Raw genomic sequence first — 18236 nt, 5'->3', positions numbered from 1 at the left:
GCTGCAAAGTAAACTCTGGCTGCTCCAGTTGGATTTCAAAGTGTGGAAGTGGTGAGCAGAATTCTTGCTACTTTGGAGCGTTTTGGTCCACAACATGAGAGATAAGAAAATCAAAGATTTCACTCTTTGACTGATTTTGGTCAAACATTTATACAAATTAAGTCACTATTTCATGTTTAAAATTGCAAACATAATAAAAATACTTCATATACACTTTATTTACTCTATCAAAATCATATTGGAGTTTTCTTACTGCAAAAAAAACGTAAGAAAAAAGCCTTAAAACACGTTAATAAAGGTTTGAAAAAACGCCTTCAAAACGGTTCAATAAAGCTTTGAAAAAGCGCCTTTAAAAAAAGTGTTAATAAAGGTTTGAAAAAACGCCTTAAAATGTGTTTATATAAGGTTTGGAAAGAAACAGATATTACCAAGTGGCAGCGGTTGCCTAGCAACGGTGCAAAGCTGCGGTCGTTGTGTGGGTGGGCGGGGCTTAGCGATCGCTCGTTGCTTCGATCTATGGCGTCACGTTCTAGATCGCTTTGGTCCTTGAAGTTTAGAATGACGTAGAGACATATCTTCCTGCATATAGGAGCAGCTTCGACTGTCAGACAGTCACCTTCAGACCAGTTCCTTCAAATTTAGTACAGTAGTCCACACAGCATTGAAAATAATCCACACTATTCTTTGAATAACAGGATATCTAAAAACAATCCACATTATTCTTTGAATATCAGGATATCTAAAAATAATTCAGATTGTTTTTTAAATTGATAAACATTTACAAATCATCCCCATAATTTGTTCAGTTGCTAGATATTTAAAAATAATCATTAACAGTATTGTTTAAATTGCTGGTTAGTGGGTTAATACAGTTGTAATGGCCATGAACAGCCAACAGACAGAGGCAATGCCAGAGCTCAGAGTGACTCTGTTTCCTATTGTTGAGCCCTTTGTTAAAGGGGTGACAGGAGATCAGTGGCTTCTATTAAGATCAGGCAAACCTGATGGCGCCACCTTAATTGTGGTGGCAGACCTTGTTCTCGAGATTGTAACGTCCCTAACTAAGGCCATTTTGGCTGCTTTTACGGGCATGAAGACGTCTGTCTCTGAGGAGAGCATCAGGTCCAGCCTGGGGGACGCGCTCTCCCAGAGTATCGCCCAAGCTCTTGACGTTGCGAGCCAGGTGGAGGACGACAGTGTGGAGCTTTGTGCAGCTGTCATTAGCAAAGAGGTGGCAGAGAGCGTGAACTCTGCCCTCTCTACCCCAATGCACACTGCTGAGCGCGTCGTTCGCCCCCGCAGGCTCAACGTTATGGTGGGGCACACCTGCACAATGCTGAAGGCCTTTGCAGGAAAAATTAGAATTGGGAGATGCCAACGTAGAACACGTCAGAGAAAATTAAGTCCTGCCCCCCTGGAGAAACCATTGGTGGATAACGAGGAGCCCAGAGCTGAGTCACCGGTCTCAGTGGTTTCCTTACTACTAGGAGTCCAGGAGCAGAGGTCGTCAGGGGACTTAGTGATTGACATCCGCAAACAAAAATCCGTCGAAGAACTCATTGACCAGGAGCTGAGGAAAATCACCGATCCTGTCCTGGACGATTTGCCTGACCAGGTTTATGCTCTGCTGCAAGAGGAGTGCTCTCTGGAGATCGCCAACACCGCGATGGGCATCACAGCCCTTCTGACCCAGCAGGAGGAGAATCAGGAGAGGATGCATGTTGGCAATTCCACCAGTCAACAAAAACAGAAGACCAAATGCAAGCAGGGCGTAAAGCTGAGGGTGAAGAACTGTTTGGCAAAGCGTTTTGCCAAAGCTTGGATTCATCGCATGGTGGTAAAGCTTAAAAAGAAATTCCACCCAGAGCCCAAAGCTGAAACTACAAAGTCCATGATGTCACTGATGAGCGGCGTAAGGGCTCTTCTCATGACTGAGGGAGGTGAAAAGGGGGGGAAAGAAATTAGTGTCTTTAAAAGGTTCAAGGACTTCTCCAGTGTCAAGCATTTAGTATTTATTGAGGCACTCAGCGACATGTTGTACAGACACATTGCTAGTGGTATGTCGCACAGTGACTTCCCAGAGCCTGTCAGGCACTCGTCTGTCAGGACGTTGCTCGTTCCTCAGGTGCATGCCAACATGTACGCGGAGATCCGCAAACAGGCGTGGCGTTTCGTGTCGCTGATGAGCTGGTTTGTGAACACTCAGGTCGTCACCCAGAGTCAAAGGGTCCAACAGGCCATAATGGGGCCTGAGGCTCTGTTTCAGTCAGAGGCCTTGTTGGAGAGGGGCGAGGCTTTGGAGCAAGCCACGCCTTGTGAGGAGAGAACTGCCAGTCTTTTGGAGGAGGACGCAAACAGGCAGCGGGATTTGAATAGAGTCTGCGTTCAGATTTTTGTGGAGAAGCTGGTCACGCTGGCCTTCAAGAAATCTAAAGTGGGGCGCACTATTGTGGACGACAGGGACATTATTAAGAGCCTCTTTGATAGAGTTTGGGCTGAGGTGCAGCACGGGGACTTTTACACCACCCCAACAACCTTCGCTGACCTTGACCATATTGTTTACCAGCGCTTGTGCAAGATTGCGGGCTCTCGAGATATGGTCCTGGCCCATTTGATTTTAAAGGACCCAGGACTTGGAGCTTGTATAGTCTGGTCCGTCGATGATCGCCTGCTCAACCCACCTCAGAAACATAGAACCATCTGCAGATTCTTTAGGTCTGTTGGAAAAGCCTTCTCCAACATCTGGAGGAGCGTTCAGTAAGTGAACTGTGCCGCAGGGTTCCTCCAGGTTTTCCCGCATTTTAGCATTTAACTGCAAATGAAAAACCTGTAGCGTGCAATATTTAGGGGGATATTAAGGGTAGATCTCCACGGGTTTTTGTCCTTCTAAATCCACACGGGTTTCCTCCGAGTGAAAAATGTGCTTCGGTTTTCCCAACTGATTCCTGAAATCAAGTAAAAAAAACTCTACGAGTGGACAGCCATTTTGAAGGAACAAATGTCCAGGGGTATTTTTCTGTTCAAAAGGGCGGGGTTGCTCCAATTTCCCCACATTGATTAGATTAAAAAAAAACTCTTAAAAGGAACAATAAAAGCAATCGGAGACAAATGTCTCGAGGACAAAATCATGGAACTTAGGAAGATTTAAAGAGGAAGAATATTAATGATAATGATATTGTTAAGAATACTGTATTAAGCATTAACAGTATGCACATTCATTCAATACAAAAATATTGTAGCGGATTCAATCAATTAAAATCAATAAATAATTATAATCTATTCATCTCGGTATATTTTACGTTTTTATTCTAAAGGTTATGTTCATATATAATTTATAGCCTAATTTGAATCATATAATCATATAATTCTTCATGCATCTTATTCATATTTAAAAACGTTGGTACTCAGTGGAACATATATTTGTTTCTTACAGGAAGCAATACGCTCATCTTTAAGTCAATAAAATCATTTAAAATTGATATTGTGAGTCAAGTTGTCGTTTATTTAGCTTTCTGTCGTCGGGTCAAGTTGAGCCAACCTCAGAAGTTTTGATGTGATAAAAAGGGGTGATTATCTCATTGCCACACAAATTAGGTTCCCTGTTATGTTCTTTGCAAGACAAAATTATGAGCACTACTTTAATTGAATTATGGGTAATTTAAAGTCAAAGTATTTGTGCTATCCAGCTGATTAAAATACACACACACACACACACACACACACACACACACACACACACACACACACACACACACACACACACACACACACACACACACACACACACACACACACACACACACACACACACACACACACACACACACACACACACACGATTTTAAAGCTACAGGTGTGTAGACCTGATTTCATCACTACATTTCCCTACATGATCAGAGCTTCCAGGCAACACATGTATACCTCAAACACACAAACACATACACAAACATTGATTTTACATCAACAGCTTCATGAAAATCACAATTTCTCGGGAAACAGTTTTTTTGAAGCTGTTGTTGGCCTGTGGAAAAATGTAATCATAAGAAATGAGAGAGAGCCCTAAGAAATTAAGGCAACTGATTGTTTAATGTTTAATGTTGTTTTTATAGGAAATAATTTAAGCTTTTTTAGTTCCAGGTTTAATATGTGCAATAAGTTCACTTCAATATGTTTTGCAATAAACATTGAACAAGTTCGGCCCTCGACTAGTACCGACTTTTTTATTTTGACCCACTGTGTATTTGAGTTTGACACCCCTGCCTTAGTGTGTAACTGATAAAGAAGACTAAGCAAATACAGTTTTCCATTTCATGACTCTTTTTTTTCCTAAGAGCTTAAATCATTGTATGTTTTTGGTCTTCCTCAGAACCGGAGAAAAAACCTACGAGGAAAGCAATTATGCCTCCAAATCCAATTCCTGCTCCTCGCATGCTGAGCACAGCATCATCCTCCACCTCCTCTACAAGCAGCACTCTGAAGTCAAGTGCTTCCGCCCCACAGATCTCCCTTCCCTCCTCATCAAGCAGCCGGGATCTGAGGATGAGGAGACTCACAGAGCCCACCGGACAGAGTAAGTACAGACTCTGGGTATTACAGCTATCAGGAGTAACATGCAAGTGCTTTCTAAGAAACTTAAGGGGCAATATTATCATTCTTGGGGTTTTCCCTTTAGTGTAGTGAGTTTCTCTCCCACACCGCTGACTGAAACATATCCATTGGACTGTAAATGAATGACTTAATGTTACGCTCGCGCTTCTATTGGCTAGTGCTCCAACACATTGTACTTGATAGGGTAAGAAGCGGGACATCTCTAAGCGGTTGACCAATCATAACCGAGCTGGCCAGCCAAACAATCAGAGCAAACTGGGCTCTGGTTTCAGACAGAGGGTGAAAAGAGGTGCTGCAGCATGTTTCTCAGTATGAGAGAAATAAAGAGCTTTTTGAACATTAAAGCAGGTAAACATGTCAGAGTAGAGAAAGACACAAAATACAAATACAATGTGATTATACCCACAAAATCAATGTATGCTATTACTTTGATTACAGTAACTTTGAGGTTATCTAATGATGCTCATTTCCAAAGCAAGATATCAACAGAGGATTTATCTATGAAATAGTTTACATGTTTGAATGCAACAACTATGACAGCAATCAAAAATCAACTAAGAGCATACAATTAACAATATCACATTATCCAGGGAGATCATTTTCATTATAAATGTTTAATGCACGTCAACTCTTTAACTTTTTCATTTAGGATTACAGTTTGTTGTTGTTTGTTAAATTCAGTATATTAGTGTTTTGGTTTACAAGTTTTATTATGAAGATAAAAAACTGAGTTTTGGGGGGAAATCAAGCATTTATCAAAAGTTGTTTTCAAATGCAAGCATATGCCTAGCCTTGAAAACATTTGAGTTAAAGCTAAACATGTTCCGAACCTCCAAGAAGCTGAAGGCTTTCTTTAGATCTTAACGTGTGACGATATAATCTCAGAGTAAATTCATGATCTGCTGTCATGTGTGTCCTTTAACTTAATTGCCAATAATATAAAACGCTTATGTTTTATTTTCCTCTAGTTCCTTTTGCTGCCATGTCTGAGCTGAAACTAAAGCTGCAACAGAAGGTCAGGTGTCAAGAGTGACCTCTCCTGGTGGGATCCTCTCAAAGCGTCTGTGAAACCCACCACCACCAGTGACTCAAACCAGAACACACCCCTCACCGGTTCCCCCAACACATGGGAGTGTGTCGAGCAGCTGCTTCCACACAAACAAGCTCCTTCCTCCTCTTCATCGTGGCTCTGCTCCTCCTCGTCAGCTGGCTGTCGGCAGCAAAGCCTCTCCGAAGATTAACACTTTATTGATTCACCCGTCTAAGACACTCATTAGCAAATGAATCAGCTGTAACGAGGGGTGTACCTGTCACATTATCCACACCCTGTTTCTCTTGTACATTTTGCACATTTACCACTGACTGTCCGTTTTCCCCCCATCAGACTGTATATTATTGTTTTATAGAGTAATCAACTTTTGAATTGTATTGTATATATTTGAACATAGCTAATGTTCATAGTCAAACAAATGTATTGCTGCCTCTCTTTACAGTCAACTGTGAATGAAGAAGAGTTGGGGGGCTAGCGTGACTATTGGAGGCAATTGTAAAACTGTCACATGATACTAAATACATGAACCAACTTTGAGTATGTGCTATGCAACAGTTAGAAATCAGTTTTATGATGTTCTGTATCTGCTATATTTCCCGTGTAACAACCAGCTTGTGTTAAATAAAGCAGACATCTGTTTCTTACTTTCTTTTATTCCTTGTTGAAGCATAAATCCAAGAACAAAGTGCTTTTGCTCCTTTAATACCTCAATGGCTGACACACTATAGTGGAAAACTATTTACAATAAACTGTGACATTGTGTCAGCGAGTGAAATAAAGTCAACGTAATTTTCTTTAAAGCATTGCAGGCTAGTTATTCAGGAGATGCATACAGCGGGAGCAACATGGAGAAGCAAGACTGTAACATGACGTGGACGCTACTCAGAGGTCGGGCTGATAGGAACTTCCTAACATCATTTTCCAGAATTAAACACTTGTTTCTCATCCAAGTAGAACGAAAACCTGGCTAACTCTCAATACATTTTGTTAGCTGAGGCTACTTGCTAATTATTTGTTATATTTGGATTACAGGGCAGTCCACTACTCATAATGGGATTCCTTTTCAGCAAACAGTGGTGCTTTTAGACACAAACATACTGTACAAACAAGCATTAGTGTGCAGTGAGGTGAATAGGATGAATACAGTACAGTCGTTTCCAAAATCCTGGATATCTGAGGTACACTGACTAAAACTCACTTTTAACTTTCTGTGCTGTCTCGATGAAAGATTAAAGTCTCACAGTAAACACCAACTCTGAATTAAAACAGAACCTCAGCAGGAGGCTAAATGACAGAGTGGGACCAAAATAAGTCAAATGCAGTAAAAACTGTTAAGTCTGCATGCATTAGCGAGAGGTAAAATATAAAGTTTGGAATATGTTAAGAATACTGCCCTGCCAAATGACTCATCCCATGTTCTTTTGAATTCTTGAAAAAATCCTTCATTTACCCGCATGCCCCCAAAGACACAGAATATTTTCTGCAATTGAATAACAGCAAAACTATTTAGATACATACGATTTGGAGCCCTTCATTGCTTTACATTATTTCAATGGAAAACTGTTATTTTCTTGCTGTTTTTCTTTGTGGTAAATATACCTTTTATCTAGAGTAATATAAGTGGATTGACATTGTTGTTTATGCCTTTATTTTAAAGGCAGTTTTGGGCACTGGGCGATTTTGGCACCTGCTGGTTATGAATATATTGGATACAGGTGGTGATGGGATCAGCACACTAGCAAGGGCAAATCCTTTTTTACCAGGGTAATACAAGGAATGCCAGAGGAAAGGCACAGGGCAAGAATATAGGAAAATCATTGTTGATTGGAATAAACTGCATAAATGACGTTCCTGCCTTTGGATCCTTTTCCCTGCATAAGGTTTGGTAACTAGTGCCTCAACAGCGGTTTACATTTTGAGTAGATTTTCTGTTTGATTTCCTTGTAATTTTGTCGCTGCAATACGTTTACAAACTCTAACACAACCAGTGCAGCATGATTAAAGTCAGATTTGTGCAGTCGTATACTCACTACATCCCTACACATGATTTTTCTTCTTTTAAATCATTAGTATTTGTCTTAGTAGCAAGTCTGTGCAAGTGTAAGTCTATTTATGCAATCATGCATTAAGACTTCTCCCTGTTTTTGGATTCTTATTTCATGGTGGAGGCATGCAAGAAACACAATGTTTTCTTCAAGAATTCAATGTAACACGGGGGGAATAATTGATTTAAAAGTTATCTTTTTGGAAGTGAAGTGTTTCTTGATTATCCGTAAGTAGCAGAGTAGAGTTTGATTAAAACCTGGTTAAATAAACTACATTATATCACTAGCATTGCCTAGGAGCCGGTTATTTGGGTTAAATAGGTTGGCTGATGGCGGATTGATTACCACTAAGCTACGTTACAACCAGGTTATAATGACACTGACACAACACGTTCTCTTAACTGGAAATAGGGAGATTTCTTGCATTGAAATATATCAAAGCATCACCCGATTTGAAAATGAGAAGGAAGGCACAGGGAGAGCTGCATCGACAGTACCTCTGACAGTTTCTGATGATGGCAAGGAAGGAAGGGCAGCGGCCAGCGCTAAATCTTTGCTCTAGCAGCAGTGGGACAGTGCTAAATGATGTGTAGAGAGAAGAAAAACTAGTACAGCTAATGTGTCTCAAGCAACAACACCAGCCGCAGTCATACACCTGAAGAGCTCTGTCACTGGCAGATGACTCACTTCTTGCCAAAACCATTTTTGTTGTTACGCTGGAACAGGTTGAACCATCCAGTGATGTAACTCTTCTATGATATAAGGCTTGGACCTCAGCCAGGGCTGAGGCGATGTTCTGCAGCGGTGACTGTGTTAAAGCAGAGCGTCCAGCAGGATTAATTGTGGGGGGGGGTCTAGGTGAGGCTGGCGTTGGAGCTGCTGGTGTTGCTGTTCCTCCGCTGGCCGCTCTGCACCAGGCTGGGAACCTGCATGCCCGTCAGCACAGAGAACGTGCCGTTCCACACCTGCAGGCACCACAGCAAGAGGAAGGTTAAAACAAATCAGGTGGTGGAACAATATAGAGGATTAAAGATGTATTTAAATGCTTTTGTAAGAACGTTTCTCTCACCATGAAAGCTGGTATAACAGGCTGCGGGAACTTGGTTTTGAAGGTGTGCATCAGCTGTTTAGTTTTGGAGTTGTAGAAAGACAGAACACCTGGAGAGAATAATGAAGGCAAATCCAACATGGTACTATATTTCTAAAAGCCAGGCCAAAATGTAAGTGTCTTTTTTATTGATTCATATATTTCAAATAGTATTAATGAATCAAATAGCCTATAAAATGTCAAAACGTTATGTCTTGAACGATCGAGAGTTGTAAACCAAAGACATATTTTTTAACAATATAAAACACTGTTGCCTGAATTTAATTAGTTTTGTCTTCATCAATATATATTATTTTTATTCGAAAGAGGTTTTCTAATCCTAAAGAGACTTAACGGGTAAAATAAAGTTTGAATAAATATTAATAATATTAAAAGAATCTCACATTTTCAAAGATGAAACCATGGCTTCTCAACCATTTTTGCAGGGATAATGAGCTTAGTGATCAAATCTAATGTTTCTGTACTAAAGACAAATATTTAAAAGATCCTATTTTACACACTCACTTAATTTCTTACTGCCACTCAAAATAAAATGTAGATCTTATCGTTTGCAACAAATCTTTTCATTAATGATAAACATTAGAGTATTTATTTGTGGGGGAAAACTTCTCAACCTACAGTAAATGTATATCTGTTAAAATGTCAACATTGACCCTTTGTGTTTGTTGGAAAAATACTGAATGTACTCTTCTAATATCAGAGTAGCACATGATAACAAAGGCCCTACGTAGCTGTGTCTGTAACAGGATGTATGATTATCTAGAAGAGCATCAGGACTGTTTTAGGCATAGCTATGTGACAACGATTAACATGATGATTCAGCCTCTATGGAGAAAGACATGACAAGCATGATTATTTCTGACGTGGACCTTATAGCTAATCTGAACAAAACATTGTATACTGCTTTGAACCGGTATTCCTGCATTTTGTGACTGTGTAACACCCTCTCTTGTATATAAGCAAGTGAAGGACACTGTTCAGGAACTAGTTGTACCATATGCTCTGTATGTGGTTACTACTTCCATTCTTGCAAGGATAATAAATAGATGTATCCTGATATTGAAGCTCAAGCCGGTGACGAGTGATATTTTTCTAACAATATTTATCGCACCTTCATCGTAGTTGACGTAGACTCCGATGCGGTTGGGGATGGTGCAGTCCAGCGTGCGGGCCTTGTTGTTGTGCTTGGCGGTGAGGCTCTGCTGCAGCCAGTTGTTCAGGTGGATGCACCAGGACGCGCTGCTCTTCCCCAGCTGGTCGAAGCGTCCGAGGCTCCGCAGGGCCACGCCCACAGCGAAGGCTTTGCTCTCCTTGTCAAACCGCACCTCCCAGTAGTGCTGGCCGGCGTCGATGGAGGTGTCAGCTGTCATGAGGAATAAGCCCAGATAATTCTTAGACAAGCAGTATAAACACAGTCTGATGGGTTGACTGAGAGGTGTGGTTACATTTTGTGTTAATAGTTAATCTACTTTGGGAAGAGAACATTACACTAAAATGTTTGCAGTTTCACTCGAGAACCATCAAATGTAAATCATGAAATGTGTTTATAATTAACAACATTTCCAAAAAAAAATCACTTCGCTCTCATTTTACATGTCTTCAATGAATGTAAAATTGTTCGACTGTTTTTTAGGTTTTCCAGGAAATGTAGGAACCCTGACAAGGATATAGAGTCTGTAATTGTAAGTGGGCAGAGAGTGGTTTAAATGTGGATAAACTATATGAATGATAATAACTGTTTCTCCTACTCAGAAGCATTACATTCATTACAGAAGTCAAGCAGGCTGGTCAACTAGCTTGCCTTGGTCACTGGGTAATATAACAGGCAAGCTATCTGACAAACTCAGCAGATCTAGATGCATTTTCCAGTCTTTGCCAATGTGCAGGTCTTCACTAATTAGTAAAAAAACAAATCTTATGATGGTTGGTTTCACCAGCTGAGGTCAAGCAGTAAATAATTTATGCGGCGGCTTGGTCTCAAATATCTGTAGTGCTAAAACTCCAGTGTGATGTGTGTTTTAGCCACTTTTGTCAACAGTGTCCATTCTCACCCAGCACTGTGTAGGACTCTGCTGTGAATCTGTCTCTGCCGGGCCGGGCTGTCGGCGTCCTCTTAGGAGAATTCAAGGCCGACCTGAGAACAGAGACAACAAACACTCAAGGATCCATATTTCTCTTAATAATACTTCATTACAGTTATTTTTTTAGGCTTGTTGATCCAGTAAAAACTAGGATTTAAAGGCTTGTGTTCTAGTGTTATTTTTTTGCCATTCTCTATTAGTCTTAGTTCAATGTCAAAAGTCCTTGTTAGTTTAATTGATGTTTTCTCTACCTCATCCAGTTTGAGTCATTTTCAGTTGGATAATTGATCTTTGTCATAGAACAATATAATTATTTAACTTGTTGTTAAGTCTTCAGACAGGGCTCACTGTGCACTCGTTGTCTTCCTGATAAAGCACACAGGACCCTAAACTGGTGCATGGCAACAAAAAAAGTATACATATATAATTTTGTCTCTTTGAAACTAGAGGCTTAGGTAAAGAATTTGATCTAATCTTAGGCCCCGTCCACACGGAGACGAAAATGAAAACGAACCGATGTCGATACCTAAAAAGTCTTCCGTCCACACGGAATCGGCTCAAGAAACGTGTCCGTCCACACGAGACCGCTCGACCCGCTGGAGGCGCTGTAGTACATATGCCGGGCCTGTAAGTGGCGGAAGCCACAAAATACACCAAACACAGCGAAGAAGACCCCCCGAGCATTGTTGCCATGGTTGCCTGGTTGCCCTTCTGGTTATTCTCCGCGGTGGATTTAGCAACATGTAGTTCATGTAGTTCTCCATGTCCACTTGTTGCTGATGGTTGTGGTAGAGGAGCTATAGATTTTGCACTAACATATGTGGCATGGTCAGTGGTGTCTGGAGCACGAACGCAACCCTGTGATCCGCCATTGTTGTTGCTGTTGGCGAAACGCATCAGCAATGACGCGGGTGAGGCAGGGGTGAGCAGGAGAGGTGGGGAGAGGCGGGGCTATGTTCGTTTAGGGCGTACACACGGTGCCGCAAGCATTACGTTACCAGACCTTCCCACTTTGGGATGCGTTATCGTTTGAGGGCTCCGTTTCCGCGGTTCCGTTACGGCCTCGTGTGGACCAACCATCCATACGATAAAGAACTATAGCGGATAACACCCGTTTTGTCTCCGTGTGGACGGGGCCTTAGTCCCCCTTTTTTCGTTAAAAATATTGCATGCAAATATAGTCACAGTCAGTGTTTAATGATGCCAGTGCTGTCCCATCCTTGTCTCTAACTGGTCATGTACAAAACAGTTATTTGAAAAACACTTTAAGTCGTAGTTTTCTCAACTAAATGAACACTGGTACACACCTGGCAGGAGAGTGCATGGGGGAGTTGGTTCGGGTCTTTTCCTTGCGGATGTCCTGGATCTTTCCTCCACAGCTGTCCCACTCCACACTCAGGTCCTCCACCTTCAGGTTCTGGTGGGCCGAACCAGAGTCCAGTTTGAAGTTGAAGGCTGCAAATAGAAAATTAGTCAGAAATGAATCCAAGGATCAGGGATAACCTTACGAGAGGCACCATTTTGTTTTCAAGGGCTCCTCAACAACAAAATACAATAAAAAGGCACAAAAACTTTCAACAAAAAAAACATAACAAAAAGAGAGTAAGACATTGGAAATGTGATAATAAAACAAACAAACGTTCAACTTAAACACTTCTAAGCTGTCAAGAGTCTCTCAATTGATAACTAACCAGAAAGATACCAATACATGAGTTAAATCATTGAAAATACAGTTGAAAATAAACTGTATCCAGTGGAAATTGAGTGTTAGTTATGAGTTATGACAAGACAGCCAAGACAAAATCTGCATATTATTATAAACTAGATTTAGCCTAACATAAAACATCAGCAAATTCTCACCGTGGGTTTCCAGTGTGACCAGCTCAGAAAACTCTCCCGCCACGGCCTTGTTACACGCTCTCACTCTGAACGTCAAGTAGCGGGTGTCAAAACGCAAACCTGAGAAAAAAACAAAGTTTCCTCAGTGAGTCAGCGTCATCAAAGCACAGTTAACAAACCCCTACACAGTCCTCCTCCTACCGATGAGTGAGTGCTCCATCTCCCGGATCCCCTCCACCACCATCCAGGGGTAATCCTCTCTGAGGCGCGGCGGCCCTTCGTGGTTTGTGCGCCGGTGCTCCAGGATGTAGTGTTCGATCTTGCTGTCGGGCTCCGGTAGAGTCCAAACTACCGTCACCGTGTTGTCAGACACCTGGCACTCTGACACCTGGATCTCTGGAGTGCCAGGAACTGCAGAGAGGAGACAGTTTGTGTTTTACAGGATGTATTGAAAATCCACTTATGATGCAGCAGTTCACGCAGACATCATAAGTTCAATCCTTCTCACAATTTGGTCATAGAACACAAAACTAGAGTATGGGGTGTTTTTCAATGGAGATAATAAGAAAAAAAGAAAATGTTAAGAAAAAAATTGGGCGTCTTAGGGAAAAATATAAATGTCCTCTATCTCCAAATGTTCCTCAAATGAAATATTCTGAAGTTTCATGAAGAAGAACCCTTTTTCTTTGCATTACAAATATTTCATATAGGGTATAAAACCAAAGATCCTTATTTTCATTTCTTGTAATTGTTATACTTAGAGCTACACGTTCAATGGTGTTTCACTACAGAAATAGCTCATGTGTAATTATACTTTATAGGTTTTTTTTATCTGTGTTCCTGTCACCTTGTTCCCTGTTTAACTTTCGTCACCAGCTAGCGGCAGCAGACTGTTTGGTGCTCAACATGTGCGTGCATTAGCTGTATCAGAGAGTTTTTTCCTGCCGAGAAAGCTGCTAGCAATGAGACCGAGCCCTAAAATGTATACGTGAGATGTAAAAACCACAGCAGAAAAAGGTTAAGAATTCTCATACAGCTGCAGAGGTGGGCGACTTCCCTCTGTGGTTACAGAGCAGTTAGCGACCCCTTTCACATTAAATAAACTCATTTGACTGTCATAACATAATGAGCAGTGCACATTGAAACCAATTCAACACAAGGCTTGTTTGGATAGAGCTTTTGTTTTGCTATGATTAGACCTGTTACAGAGCATGGTTTAAAAATAATGCAGACTGTGTTAAACCAAGGCAAAGAGGTCTGCGTGGTTGCAACTGATTTACTTTTACTGATTGGCCATTTTATTGTGATTTATAAGTAACTACAGTTGTTTAGTACTTGTAGTGGAGCAACACATATAATAGTTCATTCTGAAATCAATTGGATGAAGTTTAAAGCAGCATAAAATGGACAGACTTGTGTGAATGTACTTAGTTACATTACACCACTGCTGTGGTCAGCATCTGTATTTATTTGTATTATAAGCAGAGCAAACCTGGGAGAAACTTGAGTCCCTGCAACACCTCCCTCTCCTGGCTGAAATCCACCATCAAGTGACTCATGTTGTCGCTGGCTTTAGCCTTCAGGGAGAGGCGAAAGGCTGGAGCCATTGTGACGCTGCGGACAAAGAGAGACACACAAAAACGCACAAACACAAGGAGTGGAAACAAGTTTTGTCTGTTATTTAACAAAATCAGAGGGAAAGCACAGGTGTTTCTAATATAAGGAAAGGCTTCTAACTAGACTTCTGGTACTACCACTGAGCTAATAAACCTAATAAACATTTAAAAACTAAGCTAGAGAAGGAAATCATCCAGGGAGGGAGGGGAGCTGACACAGGATGGTACACACTGGAGAGGACAGTGGGAAACACAAACACAAAAGGCTCTCTTCTGCTATGCTTCCACAGAAAGGGTGTGGTGGCTACATGTCCTGAATGCATGCATGCTACATCATGAGAAGGCTACAGGAGGCTATGACAAAGGGAAATATATGACTGAGTACTATACCTATCCTTAATGTCTTTGGCCGCCTGGAGAGGAGAAGCAGAGAGGGGCAGGAAAAAGAGAAGAGAGATACGAGCGAAGAGAGAACTGAGTTGTAGCTCATCATGTTGTCATTAAACACAAGTCTCTGGTGGCTTTGTTAATATAACTGTTAGTGTCAAACTGCTGAAAAGACAGATTTAAATGTATACATGGACACTGAAATTCAACACCAGTGAGAGCTGTACTGTATCGTTAAAAGCTTTTAATCTTTATTCTTAATGCAAATGTTCAAATTCTGCCTAAACCCTGTATTTCTTGCACAGTTACAGATAACGTTTAGGCATAACTTATAGTATAGTATATTATTAGTATTATATTATTTGTAGAATTAGATTGCGTAGGAATGCGTAGGAATGCGTAGGAATGTTCCTGACTTCTCTAATCGGGACGATAATTTAAGAAGTCAGAATGTATTTTTTTTAAAAGTTGTAAACATTTCCTTAGTTCATGTTTTTTATCTAAACAAATATTCTACTTCAAAACATATTTTCTGGCACTTAGCCTTTCAAAAGCATAATTTCCCCTGCAGTAGAAGACAGCTGGTTCTCCTGCTTGCACACAAAGGGAGGCACACAATAATGAGGAAAATTCATTAAAGAAATTTGATTTGATTAAAAAAACGAAATTACTCTTAGGACTAGATTTTTTCAAATTGAGGATTATGTTCAATGATTTTTTAGAGTGACGACATCATAAAATATGACGAGAGACATACGAAACCTTCCATAAAAGCTTTAAATGTACATAATGGCCATTTGGTACAGCCCTAGCACCATCAGTCATTAGCAATGTGGTTATAACAGGGAGCAGATGGGACAGAGTGACATCACGGTGAGTCAGTTACCTGATTGAAACCGTCTGTCTCGGAGGAGCAGAGCGTCTGATTGGCCAGCTCCAGCAGCTCCTCCGAACTCTCCAAGGCTTTGGAGCAGGCGCTCAGCTGACTCTGAAAACATCCCCAACCCACGGTCAAACAAAGAACATCCTCTAACTCTTACATGTTTGCCTTTCGTATAAAAGGGACTTCTGTGTTCGCTGCATCATTTGAGAGTCATGGCTAACTCCTGAGGCTGCAGAGTAACACTTTGGAGGTCATTATACATTCAATGGTATTTTGACTTAAAAGAAAACTAATAATAACACCTTGTTTTCACTGCATGTGAGCTGGAAAATATGCTGTATTCAAGCCACAGAGCTCACTCAACCACGATGAAAATCAATTCCATTTTTAAATAAGCTATGTGAGCTCATGAGCCAATTTGATTACATTTGTTTCATTTTGATAATAAAATATTTCTCCAGATGATGTAAAAAAGTAATTAAGTTATCTGAAGAATATTTACTTTTCTTTGTGTTTTATTTCCTTTGTTTAAAAGTGTGTTTTCAGTCATTTTGAAAAAGGGCAACAACTAAAGATTACTTTTATTATCGATTAACGTACCGATTATTTACTGGGTAAAAGTAGTCTTTCAAAGTGTTGTAAGTAGTACCCTTCACATTTACTCAAAGTCCAAGTTAATGTCTTGTTTAGTCTTTCAAATCCAAAATATATTAAGTTAAACATAACAGAGAAAAGCAGGAAATCAACCTATTTGAGGGGCTGAACACTTACCGTAACAGTTATCTACAATCAAAACAGTTTGCGATTATTTTCTGTACATCTGTAACATCATTAATCTGGTGTTGAAAATATGTACTTTTTTGCTATCTAATTATTTACATGACAATAAATGCCGAGAACAGAATATGCTTCTCACAAGCCTTAATTTTCTTATTAAATAAAAACGAATATGTGCATGTTTGAGGAAATGCAAATGAAACAGCATCTACCTGTAGCTCGTATGTGCGGCTGGCTCTCTCCTGTTTGATGCGAGTCACCATGGTTTCCTTCATCTCGACCAGAACAGCATTCAGGGCGGTGAACTCAGACTCCAGATCCTCCTGGACCCTGTTCGTGTTCCCCTGGTGCCGCAAACAGAAAACAGTGAATACAGGAAGTAAGCTTTTCTGGAGCTAAATGAATGAACTAACTACTAAACTGTGTGCAGACAGGATTCAATTCTAGTCCAGCTATGTGTGATTTGATTTTACCTCTAAGTTCTCGAGGTTCTGTTTGAGGGTGCAGACGAAGTTTGAAATCTCCTCGTTCTTCATGGCCAGCGTGTGGGTGATCTTACGCAGAGATTCCTAAAGAGAAGACAAAATATATTTATGTTATAGAATATATAATATCAAAATCACTGCAGGGAAATGTAGAGCGTTACAGCAAAGGTGACAGTGCAGATAAAGCGCAAATATTAAAAGAGCAGACTGATTATATTAAATATAGACGCTTTCACACAAAAATCTAAATCAAAACAAATAAGTATGCACCCATGGAAAAAATAAGTTGCATTTTAGAAAGGTAAGTTGAACATATAAGAGATAACTGCATGCTAAATTAGTGAATTGCACATTATATAATAGTGACTGACTAGTGTGCTATTGTTGAAAGAAGCAAGATTAACATTAGTACATTGCAAAAGATTGGAGACAGCAGCAAGCATTCAACACTAGTTATTTCTGAGAAAAAAAGGAAATGTTATCCTTTGAGACTGGAAAATCTGTACAGTAATATTAGCCTCTTCAAAGACTGATTAAGCATGAATACTAATTTATTATCTAACCAAACTTGAGTGTATCCTCTGTGGTGGAGGTTATGCTAATCAGTGTTTGGTTTAAGAGGACTCATGGAGGTTTAGGCGTTGAGCTCCCTTTTAGTCATGATTAACATTGTGTTGATCAGACTGGATGGGATCAGAGAGGGATCTATAGTGTCACAGGGCGGGAGGACACTTCACGGGCGGAAGGATGCGCATTAATAATGGAATAATGCAGCTGAACCCATTGAACAGCCCACTTCAAAGCACTGGACATACACTGGGTCACATTATTACACGGATCACACAACTGATATGTTACCACTTCCGGTTATGTTTCATCTGGCACACAGTGAACAAGCCCATTCATACTGAAGGGCTGTGTAATGTTTGTTGATGCGAGAGGAGATGTGCCAAGGCCCCCACGACCGTGACTATAACGCTGATACACCGATAACACATCTCGGCATGCTCAAGACAAACCTCCCCTGCAGCCACACCAACATTGATTCAAATACAAAACACCACCGTGCAATACGAGTCCGTACCGCATCCACAAACTCCCAAATCCTGCAGCTTGTCCCTCTCCTTCCTTTGTACACTACGCCCTGCCTCAATCGGCTTCCCCCATCAGAGACACCTGTTCCTCAGGATCCGGCTCACCTTCTGGTCCCCCATCTCCGAAGCTCCGGGGCGGTTTTAGCCGCAAACACAGCCCGAATTTCTGCTCCGTCTTCTGGGTATTTAGCTTTATATGCACGGCGGAGCTGGTACTGATGCTGCCGGAGTGCAACGCATCCTCGGACGGACACCAACCACC

General features: G+C 40.9%; 2 protein-coding genes across 5 annotated transcripts in view; one reads left to right on the top strand and one right to left on the bottom strand.

Moving 5' to 3' along the window:
• LOC307045962 (signal-transducing adaptor protein 1-like) overlaps nucleotides 1-6303 on the top strand; it is a 19915-nt gene extending 13612 nt beyond the window's left edge. For all 3 annotated transcript variants that reach the window (XM_079692043.1, XM_079692042.1, XM_079692041.1), the window contains 2 exons: nucleotides 4367-4570; nucleotides 5577-6303. In XM_079692043.1, coding sequence (XP_079548169.1) covers nucleotides 4367-4570; nucleotides 5577-5641 — 269 coding nt within the window. In that variant the 3' untranslated portion in view covers nucleotides 5642-6303. The remainder of the gene's footprint in view (nucleotides 1-4366; nucleotides 4571-5576) is intronic.
• On the bottom strand, nucleotides 6295-18236 carry fsd1 (fibronectin type III and SPRY domain containing 1). Of its 2 annotated transcripts, none has more exons than XM_079692027.1 (13): nucleotides 18080-18236; nucleotides 16869-16964; nucleotides 16608-16739; nucleotides 15622-15723; nucleotides 14739-14761; nucleotides 14225-14346; nucleotides 12934-13143; nucleotides 12754-12852; nucleotides 12201-12348; nucleotides 10864-10946; nucleotides 9924-10175; nucleotides 8774-8862; nucleotides 6295-8669 (listed from the first exon to the last, which is right to left on the bottom strand). In XM_079692027.1, the coding sequence occupies exons 1-13, from the start codon at nucleotides 18092-18094 to the stop codon at nucleotides 8559-8561; spliced, it is 1482 nt and encodes a 493-aa protein (XP_079548153.1). In that variant the 5' UTR covers nucleotides 18095-18236; the 3' UTR covers nucleotides 6295-8558. The 2 variants fall into 2 exon arrangements, with proteins under 2 accessions (XP_079548153.1, XP_079548154.1); XM_079692028.1 differs by having other exon boundaries at nucleotides 17965-18101.

This window comes from Notothenia rossii, assembly GCF_949606895.1.
Source record: "Notothenia rossii genome assembly, chromosome: 1".
Classification (NCBI taxonomy): Eukaryota; Metazoa; Chordata; class Actinopteri; order Perciformes; family Nototheniidae; genus Notothenia; species Notothenia rossii.
Note: the sequence above shows the minus strand (reverse complement) of the source record. Positions and strands in the feature narration are given on the sequence as shown.

What these genes read in the sequence shown, in the direction of transcription:
- fsd1 (XM_079692027.1), bottom strand. An exon ending in GATGGAGCACTCACTCATCG is followed by an intron (nt 12,853 to 12,933) that starts GTAGGAGGAGGA and finishes TTTTTTTCTCAG; the next exon opens with GTTTGCGTTTTGACACCCGC. An exon ending in AGAGTCCTACACAGTGCTGG is followed by an intron (nt 10,176 to 10,863) that starts GTGAGAATGGAC and finishes TCCTCATGACAG; the next exon opens with CTGACACCTCCATCGACGCC.